General features: G+C 42.2%; 1 protein-coding gene across 2 annotated transcripts in view; it reads right to left on the reverse strand.

Annotated features, from left to right (window-relative positions):
• The window catches only part of TPR (translocated promoter region, nuclear basket protein), a 58,876-nt gene that overhangs the window by 38,982 nt on the left and 2,634 nt on the right, over nt 1-17,260 (reverse strand). For both annotated transcript variants that reach the window (XM_053391427.1, XM_053391426.1), the window contains exons 3-19: nt 16,734-16,807; nt 16,371-16,467; nt 15,897-16,000; nt 14,266-14,523; nt 13,829-13,909; nt 11,814-11,901; nt 10,614-10,754; nt 10,125-10,216; nt 6,886-7,083; nt 5,551-5,658; nt 4,901-5,127; nt 4,581-4,744; nt 2,483-2,625; nt 2,226-2,374; nt 1,001-1,163; nt 406-540; nt 45-185 (exon numbers count right to left, since the gene is read on the reverse strand). In XM_053391427.1, coding sequence (XP_053247402.1) covers nt 45-185; nt 406-540; nt 1,001-1,163; nt 2,226-2,374; nt 2,483-2,625; nt 4,581-4,744; nt 4,901-5,127; nt 5,551-5,658; nt 6,886-7,083; nt 10,125-10,216; nt 10,614-10,754; nt 11,814-11,901; nt 13,829-13,909; nt 14,266-14,523; nt 15,897-16,000; nt 16,371-16,467; nt 16,734-16,807 — 2,363 coding nt within the window. The remainder of the gene's footprint in view (nt 1-44; nt 186-405; nt 541-1,000; nt 1,164-2,225; nt 2,375-2,482; nt 2,626-4,580; nt 4,745-4,900; nt 5,128-5,550; nt 5,659-6,885; nt 7,084-10,124; nt 10,217-10,613; nt 10,755-11,813; nt 11,902-13,828; nt 13,910-14,265; nt 14,524-15,896; nt 16,001-16,370; nt 16,468-16,733; nt 16,808-17,260) is intronic.

Here is a 17,260-nt window from a genome sequence, read left to right on the forward strand (position 1 = left end):
GAGTGCTATGTCAACGACTTGTTTCTTTAATTTCTCATACTTACATCTTGAGTTTTGTTAACTGAATGTCTTTGTTCCGCCTCATTTTCTAGTTTTTTCTTCAGTTGGGCTATTTCACGCTCCAATTTCTCTATTTGGTTATTGAGTCTCTGTTGAGTTTCTGTCTCAGCCCTTTCCAGTATCACCTAGTGAGAACAATATATACTAACATGGAACATTTTTGCTGAACTGTGCTGAAAGGAAATGAGCTCCCAATTGCTTCTGTAAAGCCCCTGCCGCCAAATCTGTTACTTGCACACAGACCTATGTGCAAGAGAAACATTGTGTTGTTCCTGAGCAAGCTTTCCTCCATGCACACCCACTGCTGATACCCGGAGAGAATGAGTAAAGAGGGCACAAACAAACCTGAATAGATTGCAGGTTAGTCAGCAGCATATTTTGTCCCCTTTGTGCTGTTACTAGAGAATCTTTTTGCTGAGTCAGGCGAACCTCTGCCATTTTCAAAATATCCTTCTCTTTTTTCAAATTCTCTGCTCTCACCTTTGAAAGAGATTACATTCTAGGTTAATTCAATCCTGGTAAGGTTAAGTGTTGACATCTGTATAAAGCGAGTGATTAACCCAAAATTTACATTCCTGGTGAGTTTTCAGCCACTTGAGTACATAAAGCCAAAACAGATTAATCACAGCTTAGCTAGGCTCATGTCGTCCCTAGAAACAGAAATATGTTGCTGTCAACCAACTCAATGAAGGACAATAAGCTTATGATATGATAATCCCCAAAGCTTCTTAATCTATAATTCTTTTTCTGCCCTATGATCTTCAGATGAAGGGCAGTATATACATTCAATAAACAATAAATAACCAATTCAATAAGTAACAAGAAGAAGTAGTATTAAGTGGGATATGTTTGTGTTGAATTAAATTCACTCGCACAACATAATTATTCCTTCTCCCTTCCCCTGGAACAATTCAGTTGTGCATAATCTTGTACTGCTTACCTCTGCCACTGCTAGTTTTTCATTAGCTCCTCTCAGCTCTTGAGTCATGGTGTTGATAATTTGTTCTTGTTTTTGAGTGGTTGCTGAAAGCTTCTGGATTCTTTCATGCAATGATGTTATCTCTCGCCGATATCCTTCCACATTATCCTGCAGCATCTCGTAACTTCACAAGGAACATAGGTAAGATCATATTTCAACCAAACTGGTATTACAAACTCAAATGAGGAGAATTCTAACAATTTTGTTTCCACTAAAATCAACTGGAGACAAACAACTCAATTGGTTTTTGTGTGTGCAAGTTTTCCAGTGGCTAAATTAACTAGTAATCTTACTGAGTACAGACAGTTCAAAGCATGGTTTTCACACACCCCCATAAGTATGCTTAAGAAAGAGGATGCAAGTTACTGAATATTTTTAATCAGTTCATACCTCATTATTTAAAACATTTATTCTCTATCAGCCCAGGATCATAAACAATGGTTTTAAACTAACCATGGTGCAGATGTAATGCCGACCATGGTTACCTAAAAAGCGGAGGAGGTTATGATGCAGTGTTAGAATCTACCATGTTCCTTTAAGTAATTTGTCCTATTTACTGCACGAGATTACTGCCACAAAACTCCAGGTTTCAGGGCACAAACTGCAATCCTCCAATTGCATTAATAGTACAGAAGTCTTTCTTTCGTCAGCATTCATTAACGATGGCGTCGTTAGAGGAAGCATCGATTTGAGCTGCGCGTCAGTTGTGTGTTTTTTATTAGTTTTATCAGCTTTTTATTAGCTTTTATCAGTTCTAGTATTTTATTGCTCGGTATCTTTTTCTTAATTACTATAATCACAATGTTTAAGCTAAAAGTTTTAGAGAAAGCCCTGGAAAGTCTTGGAGAAAGCCTTAGTTAGCTCCAGCTCGACTCAATCTACCAACTACTTATCAGCAGGAGAGCAGATCAAACACCCTAATTTTGGAAGGATGCCAAGTTTCCTGATTTACAACAGAAAATAGCAGTGGCTGCATCTCTGGGATCGGCTTCATCTCCACAAGCAAGCCCACAGCAGATGTGCAAGCAGAGTAAACTGAATGATTTTGTAAGAGCCCAGAATCCAGAACCTACCACATCAAACAGAGTTCATTCTCAGGTAGGTGGGGACACTTTAATGGGTGGAGACCACCCAGGGGAGAACGCTGAGAGGAGCGCCCACGAACCATTCATTAATACTGTCTTACCGCTTGGAAGCAAATTCAAGTTGGGTGGAAATCTTTGTATTCTGTGACCTCAAGTCTGTAACCTGCTCCTGAAGCTTCTCGTTTTGCTCATTCAGGAGTTTGTCATTCTCTGCCTTTTCTTTCTTGTAGCTCTCAAAGAATTCCTGCAGCTGTAGAGCAAGTCAAACACGTTCAAAGATAAATACAAGGCCAAGCAGAAAACTGTGCTCCTTTCGTAAAGACGAGGAAAAGGCGTTTGGGGAAAGACTGGCTGGTACCTGTTTAAGGGCAGCCTTAGCCTCCACTGCTTCAGCTGATTCTGTCACTGGCACAGCAGCAGGAGTTGACATGGCCTGAGGCGCCCCTGACAGACGCTTAGGGGTCACTGCCAGAGACATTTCTTCTGGCAAGATGCTTGAAGCTATAAAAGAGAGAGAAGCAACATTATCAGATCAGAGAAAACGGAAAGATCCTTTATTTCTTACCTTTCCGAACCATCCTTTCCCTAGAGAGCTCAGAACAGTCCCCCTACTCCCCATTTTATGCTCACAACCTTGGGGGGGGAGCCAGGCTGTGAGTGTGTCACTAGCTGAAGGTCATCCAGAAAATCGCATGGGTGGATGTGGGTTCAGACCCATGTGTCCTTGGCAGTATAGGTAAAGGACCCCTGGACAGTTCAGTCCAGTCAAAGGCGACTATGGGGTTGCAGCGGTCATCTCGCTTTCAGGCCAAGGGAGCCGGCGTTTGTCCACAGACAGCTTTGCGGGTCATGTGGCCAGCAGGACTAAACCGATTCTGGCGCAACGGAACACCGTGATGGAAACCAGAGCGCATGGAAACACTGTTGACCTTCCCACTGCAGTGGTACCTATTTATCTACTTGCACTGGCATGTTTTCAAACTGCTAGGCTGGCAGGAGCTGGGAAGGAGCAACGTCAGCTCACTCCGTCGTGGGGATTTGAACCGCTGACCTTCCAATCGGCAAGCTCAAGAGGCTCAGTGGTTTAAACCACAGCGCCACCCGCATCCCTTTTTACCTTTACCGTGGCAGAAGTCTGACCGTCAACCCAGTACACATTACGGGTTCTCATTCGCACTAATGGGCTACACCTTCCAACAGTGACATTTTCATGGGCTGTGGAATTTTGCATTCCAGACCTCAAATTCTATCAAAGTTCATGTTTTCATTTACATTTATGCCTCACATCTGGATCAAATGATCTTCTAGACAGCTTACAATATATTAATGTAAAGGGACCCCTGACCATTAGGTCCAGTCGTGACCGACTCTGGGGTTGCGGCGCTCATCTTGCTTTATTGGCCGAGGGAGCCAGCATACAGCTTCCGGGTCATGTGGCCAGCATGACTAAGCCGCTTCTGGCGAACCAGAGCAGCACAAGGGAATGCCGTTTACCTTCCCGCCGGAGCGGTACCTATTTATTTACTTGCACTTTGACGTGCTTTCGAACTGCTAGGTTGGCAGGAGCAGGGACTGAGCAACGGGAGCTCACCCCGTTGTGGGGATTTGAACTGCCGACCTTCTGATCAGTAAGTACTAGGCTCTGTGGTTTAACACACAGCGCCACCCGCGTCCCTTACAATATATTACAACCATACAACTAGGAACCCAGAAGCCCATTCCTCCAGCTAATGGCAAAGGCCAGAGGTTCTTTCTCCCTCACTTCTGCATTACTAGAGCACTTTCAACAACTGAAGCATATTAAAGGTCAGCACCAACACTTTGAATTGTGCTTGGAAACGTACTGGGAGCCAATGCAGATCTCTCAGGACCTAGGGATACGTTTAGGCTGTAGCCAAAAAGAACAACTGTGGTGTGCATTTGGAACATCAAGCAACATAGAATGTAAGACTGAATCTACACTGTTCCTTCCGAAAGTATGAGCAATTTGTTCCAATCATAAAATCACAACCTGAAAAATGGTTAGGCAAACTTTTGGGACGTGCTTGTCATTCTACACTCTCCAATTCTCACTGTACACAATGAAGAAGAAGAAGAAGAAGAAGAAGAAGAAGAAGAAGAAGAAGAAGAAGAGTAGTAGTAGTAGTAGTAGTAGTTTGGATTTGATATTCCGCTTTATCACTACCCGAAGGAGTCTCAAAGCGGCTAACATTCTCCTTTCCCTTCCTCCCCCACAACAAACACTCTGTGAGGTGAGTGGGGCTGAGAGACTTCAGAGAAGTGTGACTAGCCCAAGGTCACCCAGCAGCTGCATGTGGAGGAGTGGGGACGCGAACCCGGTTCCCTAGATTACGAGTCTATCGCTCTTAACCACTACACCACACTGGCTCCGAAGCCTAACCCTTGCTTTCCTCGCATTACAAAGAAGTACATTGGCATTATTGAAGGGACCATACCTTGCAATGGAATGGAAACTCCCGACGTCTGTGCCAGCAAGATGCGATACATGTCACGCTGGCGAACTATGGAGTCTACAAGCTGCATCTGGTGGTGCCGTGACTCACGCAACTTTTCTAGCTCAGTGATAGCTTCAGAAAGTTGACTCTGCAGCTCAGAAATTCTGTCATTGGGAGAAAACAATTCTACTAAATCTTTTTTTTTTTAAATCAACATCAGGTAACAAATATGTCTTATATTACTGCTTTCTAAACAGAACGATTATGTGATTAATATCAGATTTCTGGATGTCAGAACATGCTGCTAAAGGGGAGCATACTTAGATGAAGTGGTTTCCTGCTCCTCTTTCTCTTTAGCATCACCCAGCTCTCTGAGAGCCACTAAGAGGCGTTGGTTTTGCTGCTGAAGTTCCTCAATGTTCCTGTAGGACACCAGATGTTGGCTTATGACTTCGGAAGAGCTGCTGATGTCAGCAGAGCTCACTTCTTCTTCGCGGATAACATGGTTGCCTCGGGCTTCTTCGAGTTCCATCAAAAGCACTCTTATCTTTAAAAAGGAAAACAGATGATTCATACAGCAGAACAATAGCTCTGCCAGAGCTGTGCTGCAAGAACTCTATGCGAGATGTTAAAACGGTCATTCTGCTTTTTAATACAATCTGACTTTATTTTTAGGTGCATATTGTATCATGTTGCTTCGATTATTCACTGCCATCAATGTGGAATACAACAGGTTATGAATTTATGAAATAAAAAGTACGGGGCTGCACTGAGAAGACATTATTTTAAGGCTGCAATCTTAAAAGTGCATGCTTAGAATTAATTCCAAGTGAAATCACTAAGGCTTACTCTGGAGTAAGCAGAGGTTCAGAATCCCAATACTTTCAAAAACTGACTCTAACTTTAAGGTGAAATAGTTCATCAAGGTATATAGGCTTACAAGAGTGAACCACTTAAAAAAAAACCTAACCTGTTGTGAAAGATCTTTGACTTGGATTTCAAGCCTCTGGTTCTCTCTTTCCAGCAAAGAAGCTTGCTTGTTTGCTTTATCAGCATCATCTTGCAAACGTTGAATTTCCTGTAAACCAAATCCACACACTTAAAAAATGTATTTCTTTTGCAGGAATAATAAAAGGTCAAAATAAGAACAGAACCGCAAGCATATTAAACAGCTAACTTCTCCCAGTGCTGGATGAAACATTATATATTTTAACTGTTGCTATATCTGTATTGTCCCTGTTATACCTAATTGCAAATTCAAAAGTATCCCTATTGTGTTTTATGATTTCCTTGATATTGTATGTGGGCTGAAACTGGTCTGTGACCGAAATAATAAGTACTAGGTACTCTAAGTGTATAAAGCATTAAAGCTACTTTCTGTAAAAAAAATCACACTGTATGGCCAAGGGGATAGAATCACTAAGAATAAGTTCACACCAAAATAGAAAAAAGGGCTATTACATATAGTTGGAATACATATGAATTCAAATGTTCATCAAATTAAATGATTAGCATTTTTAAAACTAAAAAACAATGTTTTCTGTAGCTCACATTTCAGAACTGCCAATGGTGAATGACACAATGCCCAGTAATGTAACTGGATTAAAAAAAAAATCATTATTCATTACTTACACTGGCAATATCACAGCCTGACTTATTATTTACCAGATTTTTAAAATGTGGGTTGTAAAACTGGTTCTTACATTAGAATTTAGTTTGTGGAGAATATTCTCCGGAGAATTTTCTAGCAGAGAATATTCTCACCTCACATCACTACTCCTGTTTCCTCTCCTCCTGCCTGCTAAAAAAAAATCTGCTTTAGAGGGTCCAGAGAAAATTCTATTATAGGGATGGAGGTCCCTTGTGCAGACTCAGCACTGGATACAGCTCAGCGTCAAGGAGAATGGGAGGCTGGAATCCTACCGTTTGTGAAATTTAGAAATATACACTATTTGGGATCGGGAGTATTTAGATATGTAATCTTCACTTACAGTAAACATGTGCACCACAAAATGTTGTTGACCTTGAAGCTCAACTCTAGCATACAAAACTGTCGTTCACTGCTACAGTTTTACTATGTGTTGTGGGGATGGCGATAAACAGCAGTTTAACTAGGTGACTCTAAACTGCACACTAAAGTTAGGTCTTAAATCAGAAGCGAACAGGAAATTCTATCCCCTTTTCCAGAGGGCAGCTGGGTGTGAAAGAAATCACTTTGATTAAAAAAACCAAGGTAATGTGGTTGTGTGTGCTGATAAAGGCGAGTACATTTTGACTCTGAATCTCAGTTCCATTTTGTACCAACCTTCATTGCTTGCTCAAGTTTAGCAGACAGACTTGCTACAGCTTTCTGAGAGCGTTCATATTCTTCACGTTGACGCTTCAAAATAGGTGCTTTGGCTTCTACTTCCTGCACTATTTCATCCAAGTACTTATTAATCCTCTTATTCTCCATTTTTTCTAATAGAAGCTGATCCTGTGCTTCTACGTATGCATTGTAAAGCTGTGTTGAAAAATGAAAACACACAACTAGTAAACCTATCGAACGTTTTACCTAAAGAAGACAGGCAGCCATTTATCAACCAGCAGACATTTTCTAGACTCGTAACCATTACACATAATCTGTTCCCTGGATACATGTAATTTCCTCCTCACCCTGACATCTGAGGGGTTTGCCTTGAAAAAGATATATGGGATCAGCCCTGACAATGTGTTTATGTAATTTACATATAGCCCCCCACTATTGCCCAGGAGTGGGGACACAGGTGGCGCTGTGGGTTAAACCACAGAGCCTAGGACTTGCCGATCAGAAGGTTGGCGGTTCGAATCCCCACAATGGGGTGAGCTCCCATTGCTCGGTCCCTGCTCCTGCCAACCTAGCAGTTCGAAAGCACATCAAAGTGCAAGTAGATAAATAGGTACCACTCTGGTGGGAAGGTAAACGGCGTTTCCGTGCGCTGCTCTGGTTCGCCAGAAGCGGCTTAGTCATGCTGGCTACATGACCCCGAAGCTGTACGCCAGCTCCCTCGGCCAATAAAGTGAGCGCCACAACCCCAGAGTCAGTCACGACTGGACCTAATGGTCAGGGGTCCCTTTACCTTTACTTCATAGAGGAGATATAAACAGAAGCACGAGATTTGGCTTGCAATAGGACAGAAACAGAGCAGGGGGGAACAAAGGCTTCAAAAAAACTAATAAAAATAAGAACCCCCCCCCAAGTATCAGTGAATCAATTACAGTGGTACCTTGTGTTGCGTAACCTCCAGGTTATGGAATCTTTGGGTTACTTGCGAGTGCGCAGAAGTGCTCTGCGTGCGTGCGCAGAAGCAGCGCCTCTAGTTATGAATTTTTCGGGGTGCACACGGCACCCCGAAATGAATTACATGCCTAACCAGAGGTACCACTGTATCTAGCAACAGTAAGAAGGAGCGTGCAAATCATTTGGATGAATCCTGTAGGAAAGCAGGATGCTTCCATAGGCTCCTTGGCTTGTCTGAGGTGAAGGAGGACCTGTACAAGGTGCCCTCCATGCTTCCACCTGCCAAATGGCCAAGCAGAAAGCATGCTGGCGGTACTCCCACCAGTGGAAACGCCCAAAACAGGGCATTCGGAGGATGGTGTCGAGCTGGACTGGCATCCACTGGACCTGAACTGCTCTCACAGATGACGCTCACCAGTGTAGAGCCCAATGTAAGCCAGATCATGGCACCAGTCTGGAGCTGGCACAACCTGCCTGCTGCGAATAATCAGACAGGGGATGCAGCAATAACTTAGCTGCTCCACAGAGCTTTGGTGGGGGTGTTTTCTTAACTCTGCAATCTGGCAGGTTTCTTAAATGCAGCACCACTCTCGTGTTTGTTATTTTAAGACCAATTGCCCACAAAATACTAGGAGAAATAAACGAATTCCTGAAACTTTTAACACTTCCCCTTGCAAGTCACATCATTCTGAAATTGGGCAGGATTCATCCCAAGAGAGACTGCCATGTCTACAAATTTCATAAACTTGTGCTAAAAATCCCCACCCCACCATCCTGTCTACTCCCCAAACCCTGGACCTGCTGGCCAGCACTTTGGTAGGCTTTATTCACTATATAGAGGGGTTCTTATTTCAGCATTTCCCTTTTTGACATAAGGGACGCGGGTGGCGCGTTAAACCACAGAGCCTAGGACTTGCTGATCAGAAGGTCGGCGGTTTGAATCCCTGCGACGGGGTGAGCTCCCATTGCTCAGTCCCAGCTCCTGCCAACCTTGCAGTTCAAAAGCACAAAGTGCAAGTAGATAAATAGGTACCACTCCGGCAGGAAGGTAAACGGCATTTCCTTGCGCTGCTCTGGTTCGCCGGAAGCGGCTTAGTCATGCTGGCCACATGACCCGGAAGCTGTAGGCTGGCTCCCTCAGCCAATAAAGTGAGATGAGCGCCAAAACCCCAGAGTCGGTCACGACTGGACCTAATGGTCAGGGGTCCCTTTGACAGTGCTGGATGAAACATTATAACTGATACCAGAATTCTCAATAATGAACACAAGGGGTGTCGTGGAATTCTACTCAATATTGATCCAGAGTACATTCCAATGTATAGTTAGCAGAGTAACAACTTAAACAGGTTGCAGGATTCCCAAAATATAGACAAAAGGCAATTATATTCCATATCCTGCAGAGCTTTACTGCTACTGAAGGCAAATGAGCACCATGGTCACAAATCCAATACATCCAGGATTGGGACTGTCCATAAGAAATCCAGTTGCAGCCGATTTAACTTAAACTTACAATAACTTATAATAAGTCTAAAACTTAACACTAAGTGTACTATGTACAGAACACCACATCAGAAGGAAAAGAGATAGAGAAAGTGAAAGCCAGGTGCCTTCTGGCTTTACTTTTAGTCAGCGTAACCTTGACAAGAAGAGATAACAGAACCAGTTTACTCAGCTTCTCTGAAGGAATAACCCAAACATCATGAACCTTCTGCTGGTTTCTTTCACACAGAGAAGCTTCCATAACCCTTTTGAATTGATTAGAATAGGAAAGAGCTCTACACATCAGATCAATACTTTCTGTATTAAGAAATGCAAACCGACAAGGGGGTTGGGTGTGTGTGTGGGAGAGAGAGAGAGAGAGAGAGAGATGGAGAGAAAGAGAATGAACAAAGCTTTGTGTTCTCCAAGGAGAAATTTGACTTTGACCCGCAGCTGATAAAGGAAGCCTCCAAAAGCACTTGAGACCAAGAGCCAAATCATGGTCCAAACTGTCAGTGCACACTCCTAAAATGTACCTCTGGGACAAAAGGGAAATTTGCATGAGGGGTCTATGCCATTAACTTACAATGACATAAAACATCAACCTTCACAAGTGGAACACTAGCCAGATAGAATACATGAGTAAATTCTACTTAAATCAAATGTTAAGTTTAGTTAAAAACCCAAATGGGTGAACATTAGTCATTCAGTTTAAAAAAAATTGTCCCAGTAAATGAGGCTGCATACAAAAACACAAATATGCAGGAATCTGCAAGCAGTACAGTATCATCTACATTACTTCCTACCTCGGTTAATTTCATGCCAGGCTTCACCACCTTTGCTACTGCAGCAGCCGTAGGAGACATAGCTGCCAGCTCCTCCTCTGAAAGAATGGCTCCTAGAAGAGAGAAATGGCAAAGGGCTTAGGTTTTTTAATGTACAAATCAAATCTAAGGGCTTCCAACTACATGCATATTCAAATACTTCAGATTTCTGACTGGCCCTAGAGTTTTGACTAGCCTGGTTCTAAGCCTTCAGGGAAACTGCAAACTGCAAATAAAAATAAAGACTCAAAACAGATTGGTTCAGGAAAACCATAGAAATATCCTGCAAATGACACTTGAGGTAAAATTTTTACTATTCTGTTTCATATACTCAAGAGAATTCCCAGATAACAGTTTTTAAAACAGTTTGCATGTGGCTTTTCAAGTACTAGAACAGTACAAATAGCTGTAGAGTGAGGTATTGCTAAATATCTCTACTTTACAAGGTCTATTGCCTAGGTGTTACCAGACCTTTGCGCTTGGTGGCTGAAACCAAATCGTTTGCATTGTCCAACTCTTTCTCCAGCTTGCCAATCTTTTCCTTCAGTTCTTTTTCCACTGCGGCCTTTGATTGTTCCATTTCAGCCAAACGATCCCGTGTTTCTTTGTTAGCTGAGAATAGCAGAAGAAAGAGATGACTGCTCACAACCTTTTAAGCTTCCAAGGATTACTAAACAAACTGTACAGCAGGGCAATATGCAAGTATTTCAGACACATTTAAGAGAATGGTTTAAGTGCCCTCTTTGGCAACATGGTTTGCATCATCCGTGAGCTAGGAAAGACTTAGAAGATCTAAGCCTGGATCCAAACAACTACATGGACTGGCGTTTCTCAAATAGCAGCTTTCACCACTACCCCAGTGCACCACACAATGCCACACAACAAACCTCTTCTGAAGCCTCACCTCAAAAAAGACAGTATAGCATTGGAAACAGTTTAGACAAGGGCAACCAAAATGATCAAGGGGGGTGGAGAAAGTCCCCTATGAGGAAAGGCTGAAACATCTGGGGCTTTTGTTGTTGTTTGTTTAGAGAAATGACAAGTGCATAAAACTATGCGTGGCATGGAAGACGTGGACACAGAGAGGTTTTCCCTCTCTCACAGCCCTAGAACTTGTGGACATCTAACAGAGCTAAATATAAAGGTAAAGGTAAAGGGACCCTTGGCCGTTAGGTCGAGTCCCAGCGCTCATCTCGCTTTATTGGCCGAGGGAGCCGGCGTACAGCTTCCGGGTCATGTGGCCAGCATGACTAAGCCGCTTCTGGCGAACCACAGCAGCACACGGAAACGTCGTTTACCTTCCCGCTGGAGCGGTACCTATTTACCTACTTGCACTTTGATGTGCTTTTGAACTGCTAGGTTGGCAGGAGCTGGGACCAAGCAATGGGAGGTCACCCTGTTGTGGGGATTCAAACTGCCAACCTTCTGATCGGCAAGCCCTAGGCTCTGTGGTTTGGGCCACAGCGCCACCCGCGTCCCTATGTACAGATTTATACATACAATATACATACATTTCACTAATTTTACAGTCATTTTAACATTTCAACACTTGACTTCCTTCCCCCTCTTTCTTCATTTTTCTCAGATGCTAATTGCTGTAACTATAGACGATGAGGGGTACAAATAAGATGCTAAAAACCAACACAAGCTTCAAGATAATTTGTTCCATACCTTCACCTGCCTCCTTCAGAAGTTTGTGCAGCTCCTCTACAGCTTGGGTCAACTCATTGCTTTTTGCTTCCAAGTCGTCAGCAGCACTCTGAATGCAACATATTTTAATTAAAGCACAGCAATTCAATATAGCAGCAAAAAAATTTAAAGCCTTGGAAAGTGGAGAGAAGGCGGGCTGGGAGTCATATAGACTACTGCAGGGAATTGGGAAGGAGAGGTTACAGAGTGCAAAATCATACTTCTAGCTAGCTGAAGCCCAACCTAGACTCATTTACTGAATACACTGATAAAGAACAGACTATTATATTCCTAAAAGCATAGATTGTTTGGAATTGCTTAGACTCTGTGCTTGAAACCAGACTAACTAGGTGGCCTGGGATACGGCCAAACGGATTTATCACAAGCTAGACACTGGTAGATGAGCCATAAAAGGTGGCTGGACTTCCATCATTGTTCATGCAACGTCTGAGACCAAGAATTGTCTTTTAAAAAAAGAGGAAAAGATTGGAATGTTTCAGGAAAATCAAAACATCAATTAATAAAAAGTCACCTAAGCTGATAAAACTCTCTCTCTCAAACTTCCCATTACTTTTCGTTCTGTGCTCTGTGTTGCATTTCATATAAGAACACGTTCTAAAAGGTTGGAAGATATGATTAAGTCTATGTAGCCATACCTGTAGGTAGTTGGGCTATCTCAACAAATTCAACAACAAAATGAGATCAGACTAGTGGCTATGCCAACACTTTCCAATCTTTTGATCTTAGTTAGGCTCATGCACTCCCTCCCTAATGTCCAGGGTGGATAAAATCAATGATTTTTTAAAATAAAAATAAAAAAACCAGGTTTTTAAAACTTAAATTGGATTTTTAAAATAAAATGCTTCTGGAGAAAAAATCTTTCTAAAGGTAGTTTTATATTTAAGTTACATTATAGTCCAATGGCTATTCATCAGGAAATAAGGATTTGTTTTAAGTTTTTCACGTGTGCTAAAACTCAGTCTAAGTTTTTTTTTAAATTGTTTAACCACATCAGTAAACAAACATGGATACACATGCTATAATGTTATTGTTTTAGTTAAATAAATTGTTTAAATTGTTACTAAGGAAATTATTTTTTTTCTCCTTCCAATAAAGTACAGCAGAAAAGTTTTCCAAATATAAACGGTTAACTTATTAAACCTCACAGTAATTTCATAATTATCTGTCTTTGTATTTCTAAGAGTATAACCAAATCAGCAATTTCTGATATAACTGTAAAAACTGCTCTGAAAATATATTATTCCCATAATGCAACCTCCATCTGGTTGTAAATATTAAGATTATACCAGCAAGAATGAGTCTTTCTGTAAAAAAATGATTTAAATCAAGTCTCAATGACCAGTGATTTAAATTGATTTAAATCAAATCCACCCTGCTAATGTCCCCTCCTTTTCAGCATTATCCACATTACCATTACATCTGTACTAAGCTAAACGCTAAGTACAGTTTTACACTAGAATCTGAAAATAGATGCTGGTTTGCAGTTCTGAAGGCTGCATTAACAACATGTTTAATAATGCACTGTGACAACTATAAAATGATGCAATGATAGTACCCAAAAGAACAAATTCTGCTTGCAGCATCAAGAGGTTGAAACTAACCATGGGGACCTAATGTGGCAAAGGAGACGGTGGGGAGGGGCATGAATTCACTTAGGAGAGAGAAGGGAGATCATGTTATACACAGACTTCAGCATCAAAACTCTGAAAGAGCTCCAAAATGTATCAATTATCCATCTCCAGATTACTTCTGTTAACATACTGGAGCACAACTATCCATGTTCATGTTTTCATAAGCAATCGCTAACCAAAAGGTTACTTTCTAGAAATTCATATTCACCAGCACATTTGTGACTTCAACCTTTGCATGTCCTAGTTAGCATTTCGCAGTAAGTATGATGAGCATCAACGTTTGCCAGCGTACGTTTATAATAAGCCCTGAAACTAAAATTTCAAAACCGTTATTAAAATTCATACCTTGTATAAATTAGATAACTTGATATGGGCGTTTAGTTCATTGTGGAACCTTTCTTCCATGCTAGCTTGCTGTTCTTTTGCCTGGTGTATAAAGACATTTGTGCAGTTAACACACAATTAGAAGTTTTAAGAACCCAAAGGCTCTTCACAGTCAAACAGCAGTTTGGTACTGAAAAATTATCATGAAAAAATAATTGCACTTAAAATGTATTTAAGGGCAAAATCCTCACCTTTTTAGTTTGTTTTCAAAACTGAATTTGTATAAGAATACATTAGGCTACTGTGTGCTTCTCAAATGTATTTGGATTGAAATTTGCAGCCCTATGAGAATTACTTCATTTTTACCCGATACAAGCAAGAACGAGAGAGAAGCTACTTCAAATACTGGCATCACTGTTGCCCACAACGGAAGCTAAAACAAAGGAATTTATGTTTACCTCCTTCAGTTTCAGCAGCAGATCTTCCACATGTTTCTGTAGATTTCCGTTAGATTGTTTTAGTCCACTGACTTGCTCTTCCAGTCTGGAAACCTCCTCTTTCTTGTTCTCCAAGTTACACTTCAGCTCTAAGATTTCACTTCCCTTTTCCCGAGTGATTAGCAGGAGTTCATCTGTTTTCGCCTTCAGTTCCGTATTCAGCCAAGTGTTCTGATTCTGTAGCAGTTCCTTTTCCTGCTCCCATCTTTGCTCCCGATGCTATGAAATAAAGATATGTACAGTGGTGCCCCGCAAAACGAAAAACTCGCAAGACAAAAGAGTTTTCCGTTTTGGAGGTGCTTCGCAAAACGAATTTCCCTATGGGCTTGCTTCGCAAGAAGAAAGCCCATAGGGAAATCTCCGCCGGCCTTCAGAAGAGGTCCTGGACCTCTTCTGAAGGCCGGCGGGGGGCAAAAGTCTTTGCTCCCCCCCCGCCTGCCTTCCCGGGATAGCGGAGAAGCGCAGCGCGTTTCTCCGCTATCCCGATGGCTTTTGAAGGCAGGCGGGGGGGAGCAAAGACTTTGGCCCACCGCCGGCCTTCAGAAGAGGTCCTGGACCTCTTCTGAAGGCCGGCGGGGGGCAAAAGTCTTTGCTCCCCCCGCCTGCCTTCCCGGGACAGCGGAGACTTCTCCGCTGTCCCGGGCGATCTGAAAATGCTGGCGGGCGGCAGCGAAGGCTGCGCTGCCGCCCGCCAGCATTTTAAAAGCCCCCGGGACAGCGGAGACTTCTCCGCTGTCCCGGGGCGATCTGAAAATGCTGGCCGGCGGCAGCGAACGCTGCGCTGCCCCCCGCCAGCATTTTCAGATCGCCCCGGGACAGCGGAGAAGTCCTTGGCCCCCCCCCCAGCCTTCAGAAGAGGTCGGGGGACAGACTGTCCCCGGACCTGGTCTAAAGGCGGTTTCCCTAGGAACGCATTGATTGATTTTCAATGCATTCCTATGGGAAACCGTGCTTCGCAAGACGAAAAACTCGCAAGAAGAAAAAACTTGCGGAATGAATTAATTTCGTCTTGCGAGGCACCACTGTATGATACAGCATTCCATTCAAGCAGCAGTTAATAGGAAAGGAGTGCCCTGGGGCACATACTACATTTTGAAACAAGTTCTGTTAAGGCAAGTTCTCGGGCAATTCATACCAATCATGCAAGTGCAGGAATTCCTGTCAAATTATTAGCAAAGGTACTGAGACTCAATGCATACTTACTCAAAAGTAAGACTCCCTGCATTCAGCAATACTTCTCAAGTGTTTATAGGTTTGCAGCCTTAAATCAAATAAACCCCACAACCAAATCTAGTTATGGTGCATCACAATTTCATTACTAATCCCGAACTTGTTAATTATCTGTCAGCTAACTACATGTATGTTGTGAAATGTCCCATATTGCTTGAAACCTTATAAATATGACCACATCCTCTATAAAAGAAAAGCTGAGTAACTATTCCAATAGATGGCTGGTAGAATTTTATTGAGACAGATAAAAAATGGCCACTGAAAAATTGTTTGTTAGAATTAGTGACATAGGAAGTGTGTCATTATCTTATTTCTACAATTGTACAAAAGATATGGGCATGAACAAGTATTCCAGTACTCACCTTTACAGAAAAGGCTGATGTCTGAAGCTCATCCAGTTGTAATTGTAGCTCTATTTTTGCAGTATTCGCTGCTGCAAGTTTCTCATTCAGTCGTTTAACATCCTCTAGAGGACATACAAAATGAAGAGATATTATAAAAAACATTTGTAGATGACCCTCCTGTACTGTCAAGCTCATGTAGAAGTGCCCATGGTGCATGAGCTACCTTTGACTTCTTTCATGGCAATGCTTAGAAGGCTATTGAAAACCATTGCAGGAAACTCCCCTAAAACCACTACTTAAAAGTAGAAATTCTAATCTTTACACAATATGACCCTCACACAGTACGAGAACAAAATTACAAACTGTTCACTGTTGCTTAGTTTCATTAAGGATTTCCATTGGTAGTTTCACCTCGGTGCAATGATACTCTTAACTGAAGGATTGAGACAACCTATCACCAAAACCTTTTTGACCCTATCACTTGATGCTTACCATTTAGGTGTTCCTGCTCTTGAGCTCTTCTGTCACTTGTTCGAACCAAATCTCTCTTCTCTGCTTCCAACTCTTCTTTTGCTCTAGTGAGCTGATTCTTAAAACAAAGGAAAAGTGACTTTAAAAGTGACTATAGCACAATAAAAATCTGGTGTTAAAAGCGGTGTTAAGAAACATTAACTAGCGCAAGATTATTATCTCACTCTCAAGATTCACATCGAGTCTTGGCAACTGAGGCTAATAAGAAAACCCAACTTTCACCAAAAATGCTACTTTCACAACGAGAGTCTACTTCTTTCAATGTAACATTGACAATGAATTATGAAAGCTTCCATTCACTGGCATTATTGACAGTTCCTGTACCTGTATGGCTGCATTGCGATCCTGAGCAGCTTCCAGTTCTTTGTTTCTCTCATTTAACAATTTCAACTGCTCATCTGCATGGGAGACAAAATGAAGGACATTTTCAATTTTATATTTACAGAAATTCTTCTGTAAGAAATGGATAAATATCTTCTTTCTCCAATAAAAGAGTAAAGGGTTTGGGCCTGAGGAGCTGAACCCTGAGTGATGTCAGGATCTAAAACTGACTGAGATCAGCCAACTGACCACCCCAATTGTGTGTCTAGTAGACAAGAAAGAATGTAGAATTCTCAGCATGTCCACCTCTGTTATGAGATTCTTCTCCATTGTGATTATCCCTATTGAACCTGCTTAACTGAAAGCCTTAAGGTAAAGGGACCCCTGACCGTTAGGTCCAGCTGTGGCCGACTCTGGGGTTGCGGCGCTCATCTCGCTTTATTGGCCGAGGGAGCCGGCGTACAGCTTCCGGGTCATGTGGCCAGCATGACTAAGCCGCTTCTGGCGAACCAGAGCAGTGCACGGAAATG

This window comes from Podarcis raffonei, chromosome 6, assembly GCF_027172205.1.
Source record: "Podarcis raffonei isolate rPodRaf1 chromosome 6, rPodRaf1.pri, whole genome shotgun sequence".
In the NCBI taxonomy this organism is placed as follows: domain Eukaryota; kingdom Metazoa; phylum Chordata; class Lepidosauria; order Squamata; family Lacertidae; genus Podarcis; species Podarcis raffonei.